The 17,977-nt window shown below is 36.7% G+C and overlaps 1 protein-coding gene across 2 annotated transcripts in view; it reads right to left on the bottom strand.

Moving 5' to 3' along the window:
- Positions 1–1,747: 1,747 nt before the first annotated feature.
- The window catches only part of CLPX (caseinolytic mitochondrial matrix peptidase chaperone subunit X), a 44,523-nt gene continuing 28,293 nt past the window's right edge, over positions 1,748–17,977 (bottom strand). For both annotated transcript variants that reach the window (XM_045899856.2, XM_064570299.1), the window contains 8 exons: positions 15,430–15,606; positions 14,439–14,603; positions 13,516–13,604; positions 12,407–12,571; positions 8,328–8,627; positions 6,620–6,712; positions 4,739–4,845; positions 1,748–3,480 (listed from right to left, as the gene is read on the bottom strand). In XM_045899856.2, coding sequence (XP_045755812.1) covers positions 3,390–3,480; positions 4,739–4,845; positions 6,620–6,712; positions 8,328–8,627; positions 12,407–12,571; positions 13,516–13,604; positions 14,439–14,603; positions 15,430–15,606 — 1,187 coding nt within the window. In that variant the 3' untranslated portion in view covers positions 1,748–3,389. The remainder of the gene's footprint in view (positions 3,481–4,738; positions 4,846–6,619; positions 6,713–8,327; positions 8,628–12,406; positions 12,572–13,515; positions 13,605–14,438; positions 14,604–15,429; positions 15,607–17,977) is intronic.

Genomic DNA, 17,977 nt, shown 5'->3' with positions numbered 1-17,977 from the left:
GCCCCCCTCCTCATTGTTCTTTCTATGTGGTTAAGTGGAGAGGTTACGGAACCAGTCTACTTGGGGTTAAATCCTGGCTGTTGTTTACTAGTTGTGTGACCTTGGGAAAGCTACTTAAGCACTCTCAGCTTCAGTTTATCTAAGAAGGGTTGATAATAGCACCTACCTCACAGGGTTGTTGCATTAAATGAACATAGTGACACAGAGTAAGCACTATATGAGCACATTATCATTCTGCTTATCATTCTTGTTTATTTTTCCATATGTACTTTAGAATCCATTTGCCTACTTTCAATTTAAAAACTTTTTGGTGGGGCGCCTGGGTGGCTCAGTTGGCTCAGGTCATGATCCCAGGATCCTTGGATCGAGCCCCCGCATCGGGCTCCCTGCTCCGCGGGAAGCCTGCTTCTCCCTCTTCCTCTCCCCCTGCTGTGTTCCCTCTCTCGCTGTGTCTCTCTCTGTCAAATAAATAAATAAAATCTTTAAAAAAAAATAACCTTTTGGTATTTTATTGCAATATTCCTAAGTTAATATAGGGTTAATAGACACCTTTGTAATACTGAGTTTCCCCACTGAAGGACATACCACTTCTTTTCAGATATGCAAAAACACCTACCCATCTGCTCTTCCACTGCCATCACCTCAGACCAATCCATTATCTTTAAAAAAATAATAATGATAAATAAAAAGGCCTGAGTGTGTCTGATTCAATCCTTGCTCCTCCATAGTCTGTTTACTAATACTGCAACTGAGTGGTCTTTTAAAACTTAAGTCCGATTATGTCATTTCTCTGTGCAAAACCTTCCAATAGGTTCTCATCTCACCCAGAATCAAAGTCTGAAAGGGAACTGGAAACAGGAAAACCAACTTTTAGTTTACTATGGAGTGGATGTGAATTCAAAGGAGTTTTGTGTGCATGGTGAGAACTGATCTGAAAAATAGGAGGAAAATGATGAGGTCAGAGAGGGGCAAGTGCTGGAGGACTGTCCGCAAGGAGGCCTCTTGTCCTGTTTCCCTCCATTTTCCTCAGAGCCTTCCCTTCCCAACAATCCAAAATACACATCTAATGATGTGCAACTCTCCTGGTTAATACCCTTTTAATAATGCCCCGCTATTTTCTGCATAAAATTACAACTTAATGGCATACAAGATATTCTATTGTTTTAAAATGGATGGAGCACCCAATAGGGAGACATTATGGTTGGTGCTGATTATAGTTAACAGAATATACGGGTTTCACCCTAGTGGAACTTATGGTATACCTGGAAAAGACATGTGAAAAATAAGCTTAGGATTTCTCAACTCCTAAATAAAGCTCCCTAGTTGTTCCACATTTGTCAAGATTTTGGTTTAATTTACATTATTTCTTTCTGGCAAATTTCTCCTTCATCTTCCCAGATCCATCTGGGCCACCACCTTTTGTGTCCCCACACCTGGTACCTACTTCATTTCCATTATTAAGATGCAAAGATGTTTGTGTTTGCTTCCCCTAGCAGACTAGTAATCTTCTTGAAAAACTTGGTCTAATCTAGTGTGGGGCCCATGCAGGACATTTAAGTGCAGGTTCTCAATAAATGTTTAACATAAACTTTAATAACAGAACTTTGTCTGTGGAATATACAACTAGTAGCATTTATTAGAGATATATGAAAGTGCCAAGGATTAACCAATCAGTAGAACAAAGCAGCTCATGATAACTGTATCCTTTTAAAAATGGCACTGCATATGGATATACCACCACACTGGCTTTCATTTAGTACTTTTGTTTTATTCAAATGCCAAAACATAAGTTTCAAGATACAAATTGTAGTTATACTCTGTTTGATTTAAAAACATCAATTATGCTTTGTTAACAACTTCCAAAACCAAATGTAAGTTGTTGTGACTAAAATGTCTCCCAGTCCATTTCTGGAGGATTACCCTTAATATATTTAGTAGCTACTCCAATTTTCACTCTACAAAAAGGAAAACAATGACGCTATAAGAGAAAGATAATGAAGAGTTATAATATGAAAGACTTCCTGAAAAGAACTGTAACCATTAATAGAGACTAAAAAGGATACCTGCTTCTGTTCCATTTTATAGCAACCAGGCTTAATCACTCTGCAGAAGTGCATTTCTGGTCCTACCCAGCCATAAATAGATATCTCACATCTCTTATTATATCATAGAAAGCCCAATTTTTCATCAATAGGATTTAGAATTTGCTAATAGCTTAAAGTTCTTTTCCTAAGAAAAAGGGGGTAAAAGGAAAACTCAAGAGTCTATAAACCAAATAACAGAAACAAGTATTTAAATGTACTTCGATTTAAACAATTTCAAATGAGGTTGAACTGAACACACAGTACAGAAACTTGTATCATCATTAAGCTTAAAAGGCACCCAAATACTTTAATATTTATAAAATCAAATGAAATAACTTTCATTGTTAAGCCCCTCCAAATTTCCCCTACTGTTTAGTTTTGTTTTATAATGGAGGTTAGTAACTTAAATTTTAGTGTGAACACATTCATTTCTGCTGAGAGCAAAGCATAGATTTTCTTCAATGTTCTACAACACCAAGGAATTAAGACAGATATCCAGCACCAAAAAAACCAAAATAAAACTAGCTCAGCACTTTAGGTAAGTGCAGGGTAGTTTAGCACATGGCCATTACTATGATGCTGCATGCTACTTTTAGAATTAGATGATCTTTTCCTGAAGATTTAAGGCAGACGTCAATTCCATCTGCCGTGCTCATCGTACTAAAATGGATCAAGGATGGAAAATAAATCAGACAAATCAGCAAGGGAATGGCCTTTTCTATAGTATCAATTGGGAAGTTGATATCATGCATTAGCAGATAAGACTAGGAACACAGCTAAATAAATCAGCAAAATATGGTTCTTCAGGGTACTTTTTCCATGAAATTTTTAACTACTTGGAGACCCACATATTCCAATTTTTAAGATGAATAAAATTCCAATATTTTCAGGTAACAGATATGGGTAGAAAAAGGTTAAACTAAAAAATGGTATCCCGATTTTAATTTTAAAGAATTTATTTTCCCATTTGTAGAGTAACATTATTGTAAAATCCAGTTATTGCAACACTTGCATTGCTTAAAGGAACTCCTAAGAATTTTGTTAAAGCATATTTTTAAAAAACTGAACCAAAATAATGTACATTTTATCTCTGAACACTGTATCATTAAAGTCCACATAATGTCCTCTGTATAAATCAATGTGATGTTACGTAATATACATGATCTGATTTTTACATCCTAAAGGCTTTTGACCATGTATGATATCCAAGATAGATCCAATGCTTTTAATGTCAGACTGCAGAAACAGTTACGATCATAAACAAAAGAAGGAAAAGTTTTATATACAGGACAGAAGTCTGACAGTTTAGCTGTTTGCTGCATCTGCCTGGCGAGGCCATCCTTCTTCTTCAACTCCAGAGTCATACTCTTCTTCAGAGGATTCTTTCGTTGGAGCCCTATCATAAAAAGCCATTAGGTTTTGGTTTTTTTTTAAATAAAAATTAGGGGTAAACATGATTTCTAGACTCAAAATGATAAATTAATCCATCTAGCTAGAAAAAACACACTAAAAATGAAAATATTAAGAGCACTTTAATACTCACATTGCTTAGTGGTGAAATACAAGAAACACTGAGATCGCATAACTAAGAGTTTTTGAGAAATTTTGAGAAAATTTAAGAAATTTTGAGTAATTTTCCCAATATTTTCCTTAACAAATTTATTACTGAAATAAATTGACAAGGCTTCAACTGCGAAGTCTTAAAAAATCATTTTTTCCGCCAAAAAGGTAGAATCTATTATTTAAACTCAAATGCTTGACATTTAGCATATACCTGTAGTAAAGAAGTCAACAGCTTCTGACCAAATCTGACTTGACTCAAGTTAGCCAAAATTATGATCAGAACACTACAATTTTTTCATATATTGCCATTAGCCAATAAAAGATTAAGTCTCTGAATAACCAATCAACTACCTCCTAAGTTATCTCAGAAGATAAGCAAACATAAAACATAACATACCTTGTGACTTAGTTAAAACAGAAATTTAATTTCTGGTATGTAACACTAATGTCAAGTGCTGTATAATAAATATTCCTTGAAAAGATCAGGGGTCAGTAAACTATAGCCTGCAGGTCAAATAAAGCCCATCACCTGTTTTTTTAAATAACGATTTAATGGAACACTGGCATGCTCAGTCATTTACGATTATCTACGGCTGCTATTGTGCTCTGAGGGCAGTGGTGAGGAGCTGCAATACAGACTGCGAGGCCCTCAAATATTCATCTAGACCCTCACAAGAAACTCTGCTGACCCCTGGGATAAATAAATGAAGCAGTGAAAGATGTGTCAATCTGTCAACTGACATGATACAACCGAGAGAAAATTTTGTGAAAGATATGAAACAAGTCATTCATAAATGACAGAATTAGCAGCAAAGTTCATTTAAATCTCTTCATTTGGATGACTTCTATGTCTCTTTTGATACTTCTTCCTTAGGGGAAGGCTGATTTAGAAGATCAATTTTCAAAGACTCACAAAATACTATTATTTTATAAATCAAAATTAGAGTATTTTTTCTACAGAAAATTCATGAGATTACCGCACTCTTATGAATATAAGGATGCTTATGCAATTTTTAACAGACCAATAAACCATAGCAATAAAGAGCTGATCTTAAGTTTTAGATTTGTTCAACCTTGACAATATACTTTACCGGATATATCCTGGTTCCTTTTTCCCTTCTACTACTTCTTTGTCAACCTCCACACATACAATATCAGAATTAGGAACTTCAAACATTGGTTCTAGTAACAGCTTTTCCTAAAGAGATAAAAAGTAATGAATTACATGGAAAACTGCAGTTACATACAAAATACTTACATTCTATAGGCCACCAATCGAATTCATTAACTCAACAAATACTACTGAATCCCTAATTTTGTACCAGGAACTGAATGTTGAAAAAAATCAATATAAAAAGCTCTCATAGTCTTCATATTAAAGCAGCTGCTAACTAAATTCAGAGGGAATTCAATCTATAAGGGAAAGCTATTTATCTGTACCTCTGTCTACTTAGGCCCACCATGCACACATAAGACTATACTTCTGGATTCCGGTGTTACTCAGAATTCTTGGCATATTCTATTACCAAAGAGGTCAAATGGTAATCCTTACTTTGAAAATGATTTAATCCTAAGCCATCTCTACCAAACTCTTCAATTTTGAACTATGACTTCAAATAAGCATTTGTTTCAACAGGGCTGCAGATCTTAAGGAAAATACTGGGAGTATATAAAATGTCTTTCAAAATGTTAACTATATGACCTATTCTTGTAGTTTTCATGCTTATAAATCTGTCCTTAATCAGTAAAACCTGAAGTCCAGGACTTCATTAGAGAGTATAATCTCAAACTGTGATAAATGTGTAGTTCCAACCAAAAAGTCCTACTGAGATGAGAATTAATAATTAGCAATGAAATCCTTAAAAGAGAATAGGAACATGTGCTTGCTTTGGGAGCACAAAGGAAAATAGTAACCCACTGTACAGCCAGACCTGGAAAGTAGGGGAGAGAACACTATAAAGAAGAAAGTAGGTGATGGCTGAAAATAGGCTGGGTCTCTAGAATTTCTAACAGAACAAAAAACAGGCAGTTCACAGGGTGCCTGGGTGGCTCAGTTAAGTGTCCAACTCTTGATTTCAGCTCAGGTCATGATCTCAGTCATGAGATTGAGCCCTGCATGGGGCTCCACTTGGGGTGTGGGGCCTGCTTAAGAATCTCTCTCCGTTGGGGTGCCTGGGTGGCTCAGTTGTTAAGCGTCTGCCTTCGGCTCAGGTCATGGTCCCAGGGTCCTGGGATTGAGCCCTGCATCGGGCTCCCTGCTCCACAGGAAGCTTGCCTCTCCCTCTCCCACTCCCCCTGCTTGTGTTCCCTCTCTTGCTATCTCTCTCTCTGTCAAGTAAATAAAATCTTAAAAAAAAAAAATTTTCTCTCCCTCTGCCCCTCCCCGCCGCTCACACTCTGGGAAGAAAAGAAAGAAAGAATAGTGAGTTCATATCATAGTGAAGAATTTAAGGGTAAAAAATATGGTATCTGCAATTTAATTTCAAACAGACAAGAATGAGGATTTCAATGGCTCTGAGACAGTGCTCTGGAGAGGTTAGTCAAAAGGCCTGAGTAAAAGTTTCTAAATTCTCCTTCCCAGAATCCTGATTTTCTCTATTTCTTTAATGGTATTATGTCCTTTGTTGCAAAAGCTTACTTACTTACTTATTGGAGGAGAGAGAGAGAGGAGGCGGGGAGGGAGAGGGAAAGAGAAAATCTTAAGCAGGAAACCTGAAATCATGACGTGAGCCAAAATCCAGAGTCAGATGCTTAACTGACTGAGCCACGCAGGTGCCCCTGTTGCAAACACTTTACAGTTCCTTTTTTATAATAAAGAAAAACATAATCTATGGAGGAACAAAAAAAATCACAAGAAACAATACCAGGCCAGTTCTCTGGATATATTTCCAAAGAAATAACATGGGGGCTTAATATTTGCAAAATCAAGAGCAAGAAAATAATCTAGTTTTTGTATAATAACACCAACTTACCATTATGGACCGAAGACCTCGTGCACCTGTTTTTCGTTCTAGTGCCAATCTGGCTATAGCTTTCAAAGCATCCTCAGTAACATTCAGTTCACACTACAAATACATAAAAAGAAATGAGAACTTAGATAATACCTGATTATAGTTTCCTAATATAACCATATAGCATTTGATCTATTAAATGTTACTACCTACCATCATTCCTAGTCTTTGTAGAACAAAAAGGGACAAATGCCCTAACTTTACAGGTAAAGAAGTAAGTTCAAGCAGATTAAGTACACTGATTCACTAATACTTAGAAACACAGGATCTTCATGTCTTGACTCAATCTATCCCCTTACAGACTAAAGCATTTTTTGGCCATCACTTTCTTCCTTGAAAACACTCATCACTCATTTTAAAGAGTGTTACTAACGCTCTGATCCTAAAGAACAAAGGCAAAACTTTAGACAAATCTGAATTACCACAAATTCCAAAATAGAGTTCAAATTATTGATACTTTATTAACATACTAAAAAAAAAGTCAACATACTTTGGAACATCAGACTTCACAAGATCTTGGTATTAAGCAAATTTAATTTCTACTTCCAGAAAATGTAAAATTTAAGTAAGGTAATTATCTCTCATGGTGCTTTACAGCCTTGCCTTCAAGCACTTGTTTATGTCAATTAGCCTATGAGAAGTAACAGTTCTCATTGTGATTTTGAATCACAAGTTTGTCATTAGTCCTTGAAGAGGTTTTCTAGATTAACATGGACTTTCTAGGACTTTATTCAACACTTATTGGGCCCTTACGTGTGTGTATATACTAGAGATGGAATGAGGAATTACCATCTTTGCCCTCAAGGAACTTAAGTCTACTGGGTGGTGACAAATTAGCACACTAGCATTTACAGCAGTGTATGCACAATGGTGCTAAGGGAGCACCAATGTGGGGGCATTAAACAAAGCAAGGGGACCAATGAAGGATTTGAGAGGAGTAACTAGCTTTGTGTTTATTCCTTCACTAGATATTTATTAAGAACTTAAAATCTATTTTCTGGGCACTATGTTCAACAATATAAAAATCCATTCTGGAAGTAAAATGGAAGACAATGGTATTTTGGTGGTGGTGGTCAGAAATAGACTTGAGACAGGGAGACCTTTTAGGAGCCAAAAGCATGGGTCAAGGTAAAGAATGATAAAGGAGCTTGAGGTAGTGGTAGCAGAATGAAGAGAAGGAAACTAATATTTAGAGACACTAAGTTCATAAAACCCAAAACCTAAGCTATATGACCAGATGTGTGTGCTTGTGGGATTGGATGTCTGACTACAGAGAAGTAGGTGTGGAAGGTGAGAGAACTTAAGACAAAAGTATATAAAAGTATACACAGTATGCTGCAACAAAAGCATTTAAAATTTTAAGGCTGAAAGGACAACCCCTTAAGTGTCCGACTTAAGGGGTTGAGAGTAGGCTGCTGGCTTAATTTCCCTCTACACATATCCTTGGGCTTCAACTTCAATGACGATTTTAATTAGGAAAAAAATAAAGCCAACTCCTAAATGTCTAGTGTAACACAATCTGCCTTCCCTGATTCCTAGTTCCATATTTAGTGAGGAATAGGCTGGTATTTCAAATAAGCAGGATTGTTTTTGCTTTTTGTTAAGCTAATTTATGCAGAGTTTCAATGGCAAAAACCCACAAATGAAGTATGAAAAATAAAAATCTAACCTTATCCATGCTGAATAAGGCCTGGTACTGAGGAATAACAGCATTACGTGGCTCAGTCAGTATCTGTACAAGTGTTTTCTCATCAAGGCTATGCAAAGGAACTACCACAGGCAACCGTCCCACAAACTCAGGAATCATGCCAAATTCAATGAGATCTCTGGCTTCTACATGACGTAATAATCGATCCTTTTCTTCAATGTCTTGGTGAGTATTTGATTCTCCACTTCGGTTGGCAAGGTCTGCAGCAGCTGCTGCCCTTCTGCCTTTTCCCAGATTAGATGGTGTTCCAAATCCAAGATACTACCAAGAAAAGACAGATATTAAAAATAGTAGAAAGAAGTTGCATTGTATTAAGTACTTTGCATACATGTCTCATGTGACCTTTGCAATAGATGAAAGTTCTATTGTCATTCATATTTTACAAATGAAGAAAATGACCTTCGAAAGGTTAAGTACCTTGACCAAGTTCTCCTTGCTGTAAATGGTAAAGTCAGGATTTGAATTCAGGCCTATCTGCCTTTAGAATTGAGAACTAAACCACCATTTAATAACCAACTCTCAAAGAATGAATTCTAGTAAAAGTAGATAGAATCTTAGGCGGGTGCATCCAATTTCCACCATGATTAAGGGTCTCTGTGGAATTAAAGATGATGTCTTCCTTAGTGTTCCTTGCATCTCGGGACCGAATGGAATTTCAGATGTTGAGAAGGTGACTCAGACTCCTGAGGAGGAGGCCCGTTTGAAGAAGAGTGCAGATACACTTTGGGGGATCCAAAAGGAGCTGCAGTTTTAAAGTTTTCTAATGTACCACTTCACTGTCTAGACTACAACAGGATTTTAGTTGGAGGTTGTGTATATTGTCCTTATTATCTGATCTGTTACTCAAGTAATATTAAAATGGCCTAAGAAAAAACATCCGTTTCCTAAAGTTCCAAATCGGAATGGTTCACCAAACCCTGCAGCTGTATCCTGATGCTGGATGCTACCTGTCTTTGTAGTCCTAAATTGGTTAATGTAAGGTAGCCCCACCGTCTCAGAGGCACCACTGCCAGGACTGCAGAGCTGCGGTTGTGTGTTTACTGTGTGTTCTGTCACTTCGGGTTCCTTCCCCCAACATCTGACATGCCTAGTCCATCTTTTCCGGTCACGTCCTGGGATCCAATGTATAAATTCAGTATTGCACGTACAGTACGTAACTGTTCTGAAGGACCTTTATTTTGTGTACCATATATGTCAGAATATAGTGTACATGGCCATATAATGTAAAAAGATAATGCAACCAACTATCCTAAGTGTCATACCAACTAAAATACCAAATAAATTTTGAACAGTGAAAAAAAAAAAGTAGACGGGTAAAAACTATGAAGGGAGGTCCCTTAGAACTCAATGATGATGCTGTAGGGTTTTTCAGAGACCTCTAGACTAGTGTGGGTCCTAAAATGTGTAAGAACTGTTAAAATGGAGACCAGTAATTATTTTGTAACCAAAATTAATTTTCTAACATTGTAAATAGTAGCAGTGCCTATGCAACAAGGTGCCTTATAAGGAAATTATGCACAAGTGTCTTAAGTCACTGCTAAGCATTCTATTAAAATCATGATTTGAGGTTGCACATGTCAACCTATGAGTTAGAATAATTCTAATTTTATAAAAAATATATAAGAATGACATTAAACAAGAAGGCTAACTTTGCTGCAAAAGTCTGGGTATCGGGGAGCCTGACTGGGTCAGTTGGTGGAGCATGCGACTTTTGATCTCGGGGTTGTGAGTTCTGGATGTAGAGATTACTTAAAATTTTAAGTTACTTAAATTTTAAGATTACTTAAAAAACAAAATAAAATCTTTAAACACACACACACACACACACACACACCCATTGTTTTAAAAAAAAAAAAAGGCTGGGTATCTAAGGTGTATGGCTCTTGCTTCAGTCGGTATAAAAGAACTATACTCCAGGCAATTGTCAGAAAGTTTAATTTTGATATGTCATACAGCTTCTGTTGAAAAGAGAAGCTCATGGTATGTAAGAAAATAGTCTAAGTTAAAAATTCATCCCTCTGTTTCTCTAAGCTGTATACATGAATAGTGTATCAGGAAGAAAAATACCTTCCATTCAATAATTTAAACATTAGTAAGCATTTATTATATATATAAGCATATATAATTAAAAGTATATTTATTTTATGTAATATATATAAACATTTACAAAGCATTATTATAAAACACTGGAAACACAAACCTGAAGACAGCCATTACCCTAAAGGGGCTTATTTAGAGTGAGAACCCATGAAGGAATTAAAGTATCATAGGTGCAATGAAGGACAACCGTCCAGGAAATTGTAGCAGTAGAAAGGAGGGAAAGAGGCACATACTGGGGAGGGAGGGTAGGAGGTGATCAAGAAAGCTTCACCAAGTCTTAAAAGATGAACATAGATTTGCCAACTGGACTGAAGTAGGGGAGGGCATGAGCAAAGGCAAGAGGAATAAAACTTAGGAGTGCAAGCAGTCTGATATGGTTGGAACATAGGTGTATTATTTAATATTGTACCCCTGGCTTCCAACAAGGGCTGATAAAAACAACAGCCACATGGATGTATTTAATCCTCTATAAAATCACTGTTGAAGACTCTCGTATCTCTCTGTCTCTTTTCCATAAAGATCTACATGACAAACTCTTTTTTAATGTCTCTCCTAAAGACCTCATACGCTTCCCCTTTCAGGTAATACTAGAGCCCATGATTTCTCCCTACTTTTCATTAAGAAGTTCAAATGACCTAGGACCTAAACCTGCCTTCTACATGTTTCTGATCTCTTTTTTGACGTTACTTTTAACTGTTTTTTTCTACATGTTCCTAGCTTCAAATTCTTTTTGGAAGCAGTAATTTTAAATAAGTATCAGAACATGGTCCTTGTCTTTGGTTACAGAATTTCTTTAAGTAAATTTTACACCTAATGTAGAGCTCAAACTCTTGATCCCAAGATTAAAAGTTGCATGCTCTAGAACTGAGCCAGCCAGGTGCCCCCAGAATTTTGAATATAAAGTTACCTCCCTCCCCCCACACTCTCTCACATACAAAGAAATAATTTCTTCTTTCTAATTTGTTAGGCTAATTCATGCAAAATTTCAAAAGCAAGAATAACATAAATTAACTAATATGAAAAATTAAAATCTAACTTTATCCATGCTGAGTAAGGCCTGGTACTAAGGAGTAACAGCATTATATGGCCCAGTCAGTATTCGTACAAAAGTGTTTTCTCATATAGGCTATCCAAAGGAACTACCACAGGCAACCATCCCATTAGCAGTATTATTTTTTTACTGATAATAAACTGCTATTTAATCTAGTGGGTACAAAGCCAAGGAGACTTAAAGCAAACAATGTAGCAGAGTTGATCCATATTTTTTTAGATGGAATATTATGTTATATAAAAGAAATCATTTGTGGCTATTATGTAAAACACAAAAACATGGAAAATACTGGTGTGTTTTGGGCTTCTTGACACTGTGCTGACATTACATTTTATTGTAATCAACGAATAGGTACTGGGCATGTACCTTGCAGATGTGAAGAAGTAAGTTCCAGTTAAAATCAAGGCTATTTAAGTTAAAATCAAGAATGTTTAAAAAAAATCTATAAAACTAAGTGGGATCACAATCCTACCCCAACCCCCAAACTGGTCCCCTTGTTTTGTGATTGTCTGAGGTGATCTATGATAAGACTAGCTCTTTATAAGGATCTGGTGAATTGGGCAAAAGGCCTGAATAGAAATTTTACTGATGTGATGCAGCTATCTCAAATTATAAAAGAACTCCTCAGATAAAATATAAAACCGAAATAATCAAGTTACACTTTAAAAATGCCCTTTAAATAGATGATCTTTAGAAATCTTTCAATTTACTACTCTGAAATTAAAAAAAAAAAAGACAAAACCTAGGAATATATTTCTGGTATGCTCTAAGAAAACCTAACTCTTAAAAATCCACAACTGGCAGCCAGCAGGTATGAGAACAGAAACTGACCATCCATCCTCTATAACTTCAAATGTGCTCTACTCTATAACACTTCAGAAAAACTCACCTTTTCATTTTTCCTCCTGCTGATGATTCTGTCTAAGCCATTGAAAGCACCAGAGGCAACAAACAGGATGTTTGTTGTATCAACTTGTACTGTTTCTCCACGTAACTTGCGGGAATTCTTTTCTGGAACATTAACTATTGTGCCTTCTAGTAGTTTTAATAACCCCTATATGAAGAACAAATGATTTATAGCATCATTGTGTAAGTGTATTATTTATTATACTTTAGAAAATGGGATTCAAAGGGGAAAAAAATGTGTGGTATAGTCAATGAGCATAATTAAAGAAAACTCCCACATTTCTACAACTAACATGAAAATCTAATGCACTATCATATTAATAATTTGTAAATTTATTTGGAATAGTTACAGATTCCTGATGCACTCTGGAAATAGTCAATGTGAAAGGTTGCTTTTGATGGTAAAGACATAATTCTGACCTAAAGACAGAATTATGACTCTGTAAGATGGTAGCCAACCATGGTGGGAACATTCAAAATTTGAACAGTTGATAAACTTTGAGACTACCTATATTTTGAGATGCTTTTATAAAAAAATTACCTAGCACATTTTATAAGTGTGACCTCTCTATGTCTTGGTCAAAATTAAATGAAAGCAATTTTCCTTATCCTGTATTTTATATCATAATTCGTTACCAATAAAAAGTCAAGTTGGCCAATAGAGCATTAAGACTTCAATTATCATTCTACATAGAATGAAACACGATTTTATCTATTTTATCCTATTATCTAAGTGAAAAGAATAAGATACATGTACATACTTCATTTATGTCTGGTTAGAACCAGAACTCTCAAGGGTCTTCTAGAAATGTTTAACTGGGCCTCAAAAGAATAAAATCAACAAAAATCAAATTTCATTTTTTTCTATCCTTTCAAATATTTTTAATTTCCTAAGAAAGGTAATTTGGTACTTAAAATCACCAACAGCTTTCTCTTAGGATCTGAACTACTTTAAAATGGTATGTGGAGTTTGGGGTGGGAGAAATAAACAAAACAGAATCTAATTGAATGTGAAACCAAACGTACAATATTTGGGAGGTTGATGTGTTCCCTTCCTTTTAGTGGGCTTGAACAAAATATTCAACTGCTTACTTGCTGAACGCCTTCTCCACCTACATCCCGTAACTGATGAATGCCTGGCACACTGCCAATTTTATCTACTTCATCCAGAAAGACAATTCCTATAATTTAAGGAGGATTCTATTTATAATATGAAAAAGATATTCAGAAGATAACCTCAGTTTTAAAAGACTAGGTAGCTAGAGAGCAAGGTTATTCAATCTTTCACACTTAACATATACAAAGCTTAATTTCATAAAAATACACTGCTGTCTCTCCCATTCCTAATTTAGTGTAAATGTTTTATAATCCATTTTATAGAGTATCACTTGGGTATGATAACCAATTCTCTCTGACGTTAACCTACCCCACTCATGTTTTCAGGTTCTTTATTCTAGGAAGCTGAGATAGAGGCACAGGTGGGAAGCATGGGGTGTATGCAGTGCTGGTACTAGCAAAACTTTAGTTTACTCTTTCCCATCTATATACTCTTGTCTTAAAGGATTTGGACAGGCAGCTGTCAAGCTCTTCATGTAAACAAGGACAGATGATAGGTGGGGAGAGGAGAAATGCAGAATCTATGACATCCTGGAGGTCAATAAGCTAATCTGTTCTAGATTCATCCTGCACTCTCCCACCCTTGTCCTTGCCCCCTCTCCTACCCCACCCCAGGATTAGGAGTCTAGAGGGGAGTCAGAACAGGAAAAACAATGATAGCATTAAGGATCTAATGGAATAGTAATGTGGCCTGTTTTCACCCTAGTAGCCATCTTACAACAATAAGGCAAAGCAAACCTTGTGGCCCTTAGTATGCTAGAAAATGTTTAACACAGCTATCGTTATACAATTACAGAATTTTACTCCTTGACACAACAAGAATTATAGTATTTCTTAATATTAGACTGCTTCTCCAATAGACTACATCTGGGGATAGACAAGCTGTACTGAAAACATACCTTGTTGTGCTTTTTCTACATTGTAATTGGCATCTTGGAGCAGTTTGGCAATCACAGATTCAATATCTTCACCTACATATCCAGCCTGAGTCAAAGTTGTACAGTCACAGATAGCAAAAGGGACATCAAGGCATTTAGCTAGAGTTTGTGCCAGCAGAGTTTTACCTACAAATAGAAACAGCAACTAAAAGTTTACTAAAAATATGTTGATATACAATTTGTCTACAAAAATGTAAAATAAACTAAAACTAGTATATAATAAAAAATTATTTGTACATCTTTACTATTATTTGGTTTTAATGGTATATTATTTTTATTACTCCCATTAAGAAGTTAGGGATTGGTGGGGCGCCTGGGTGGCTCAGTTGGTTAAGCGACTGCCTTCGGCTCAGGTCATGATCCTGGAGTCCCGGGATCGAGTCCCGCATCGGGCTCCCTGCTCGGCAGGGAGTCTGCTTCTCCCTCTGACCCTCCTCCCTTTCATGCTCTGTCTCTCATTCTCTCTCTCTCAAATAAATAAATAAAAAATCTTAAAAAAAAAAAAAAAAGAAGTTAGGGATTGGGGGCGCCTGGGTGGCTCAGTCAGTTGGGCTTCTGACTCTTGATTTTGGCTCGGGTCATGATCTCAGGGTCCTGGGATCTGGATCAAAACCAAAGGTCCTGAACTCAGTAAGGAGTTTTCTTGAGTACTCTTCTTCCTCTCCCTCTGCCCCTCCCCCTGTTCATATGCACATGCATGCACTCTCCCTAAAATAAATAAATCTTAAAAAAAAAAAAAAAAAAAGATGTTAGGGATTGACCTAAAGGGCAATATCAACTCCTCAAATTCAGCTTGAAGCCTATGCAGAAATACTGCTAATGTATCCCTAAGATTGGCCTTAGATTTTCTTCTCAAGAGCCAGAATCCCCCAATCACAAGACAGAGGTTACAGAACCATTTATCTTCTATTTTTTTTTTTTAAATGAGTAATTTTTTCAGGAAATTATTTACCTGACCCAGTTGGTCCAAGCAGCAAAATATTACTCTTTTCAAGTTTTATGTCATCATGGGAAGAATCCAACACTTCACCTCCTCGTTTTTCCTGAGGTATTTGTTGATTTACCTGTTGTTGCATTGATGCTCCTAAAGCATTACCATGTGGACTAATTCCGGCGATCTGAAGCAATTCTGAAAGAATGCCAAAGAAATTATTAGAGCTTCATCTGATTTTACTTGAAAAAATGCCAACAGAACCCTAAATCTAAGACTAATCACATATTTAGAAAAACTTAAATATTTTGACATTCTGTCTTACCTAAAAAGAAAACTTCAAATTATCTAGTAACAAATGTACAACATACGATTTTTCAGGGAACCTCAAGCAAAGTAAATGGATTCTTTTCACCCTCCTCATTTATGTAAATCTGTATGAGGAATGCCCTTTCACTTAAGGGAAGGCAGTATAAGGAAAAGAGAACAGTGCTAGGTGTAACAAAGCTTTAGCTCTGGTCTTTCCATTGTGTCTAAATAGCTGTATGATCTTGGGCAAGTCATAGAAACTTTGTTTCTGTTTCCTAACCTATAAAATGCCAGTAATACCTGTCCTATCAATTTCACACACACGGTGGAAGGTAGAAGAATAAAATGCAATTGATTTGGAGACACCTTAAAAGACAAACAAATGCATATAGATTTTTTCAGTACAAATGAAGCAGGACTATAGGGAAAGGGAAAAACACTAAACACAGTAACAGAACCAAGACTAGAACGGAGAAATAGAGAACCTGGGTTCTAGTTTTTTTCTGTCACTGTGTAGTTGTAGGACCATGGCAAATCGCTTAACTTTACTGGGCCTGCTTCCTTACTTATTAAGTGAAAATATCAAGACCTATGACGTCTACAGTCTCTTTCACATCTAAAAATGATTCTGTGAGTCTACCAGAGAAACCAAATATGGTAAGACTCCTTGGCGCTATCTGAAATTTTTGATTTTATAGGATCCCAAATGGCTCTTTTCAGTCCCTTTATTAGGGACACAGTGCTTAGCTAGATGGGAATGATACTGCTGGTGAACCATTATTGTATCAACTGGGTGCCTAAAAACAAAACTTTGTTCTAACTCTCTCAGCTGAAGGAAAGAATTCCAATAGTCTTTTCAATTATCCAGATGCGTAAATCCATATTGCTCCTGGTTTTCAGCATTTGAGGTATCTGTGTTCTTATCCTATTTATGTTTTCTGGATTTATTTTTAGTTTGTTTCTAATAAATGGGTTAAGAATATCAGTACTTCCGGGGCACCTGGGTGGCTCAGATGGTTGAGCGGCCAACTCTTGATTTCAGCTCAGGTCATCATCTCAGGGTCCTGGCATCGCCCCCCCACCTCAGGTTCTGCGCTCAGCGGGGAGTCTGCTTGAGGATTCTCTCCCCCTCTGCCCCCCCCAACTCACGTACATGCTTGCACTCTCTCTCAAATAAATCTTAAAAAAAAAAAAAAAAAGACTACCAGTACTTCTCAATGCATTACTATTTTAATCAAACCAAAAGATAGATGTTCAGCAGATAAAACTATTATTATGGTCCTATTCCATCTGGCTGGCACTTTCAATTATCTTAGGGTCACAGTTCAAGTAAACAGTTATTCTAGTCATCAAAATTAGGCACTGAAGGGGTGCCTGGGTGGCTCAGTCGGTAAAATGCCAGACTCTTGGTTTTGGCTTAGGTAATGATCTTGCAGTTGAGCCATGCATGGGGCTCTGCACTCAGTAGGGAGTCTGTTTCAGATTCTCTCTCCCTCTCATTCTTGTTCTCTCTCTCAAATAAATAAATAAATAAATCTTTTTTTTTAAGAAATAGGAATTCAATTAACATTTTAATTTAAATTGTGCTATATCTGAGGGTTAATTATTACTGAATAATTCACAATGCTGTGCCTCATTTTGATCCACATCAGGGAAAAAAATGCTGTCTCCTACACAAGTTTAGTTAGTTGTCCCTAGTAAACGAAAATTTCTTTTTTTTCAGCAAAATCTAGTTAGAAATTGTGACAATATAGGATGGGGCTTAGGCTTGAGTGTAGGCTGGCCCAATGGGAAAAATTATTTAGGTGACTAATTGGAACAAAATCGTAAGAAGCATATTAACTAGAGTGGAGTCACAGAATAAATGTATTTAACTTAAGCGATGATTTAAGTTAAAAATTTTTAAAGATTTTATTTGAGAGAGAGAGAGCACGCATGTGCGCACACAAGTGGGGTGAGAGGCAGGGGGAGAGAGAGAAATAGAACCCCCCCACAACCCCCCCTCGCTGATCAGGGAGCCTGATGCGTGGCTTGATCCCAGGACCCTGGGATTATGACCTGAAGCGAAGGCAGACGCTTAATCCACTGAGCCATCCAGGCACCCCAATATAATTTAAATTTTATTTTATTTTTTAAGATTTTATTTATTTGACAGAGAGAGACACAGCGAGAGGGAACACAAGCAGGGGGAGTGGGAGAGGGAGAAGCAGGCTTCCCGCAGAGCAGGCAGCCTGATGTGGGGCTCGATCCCAGGACCCTG

Source organism: Mirounga angustirostris, unplaced genomic scaffold (assembly GCF_029215605.1).
Source record: "Mirounga angustirostris isolate CCGP_5_RB_7025 unplaced genomic scaffold, mMirAng1.0.hap1 SCAF_9, whole genome shotgun sequence".
In the NCBI taxonomy this organism is placed as follows: Eukaryota; Metazoa; Chordata; class Mammalia; order Carnivora; family Phocidae; genus Mirounga; species Mirounga angustirostris.
The sequence above is the reverse complement of the archived record's forward strand: the minus strand, read 5'-3'. Positions and strand labels throughout refer to the sequence as shown.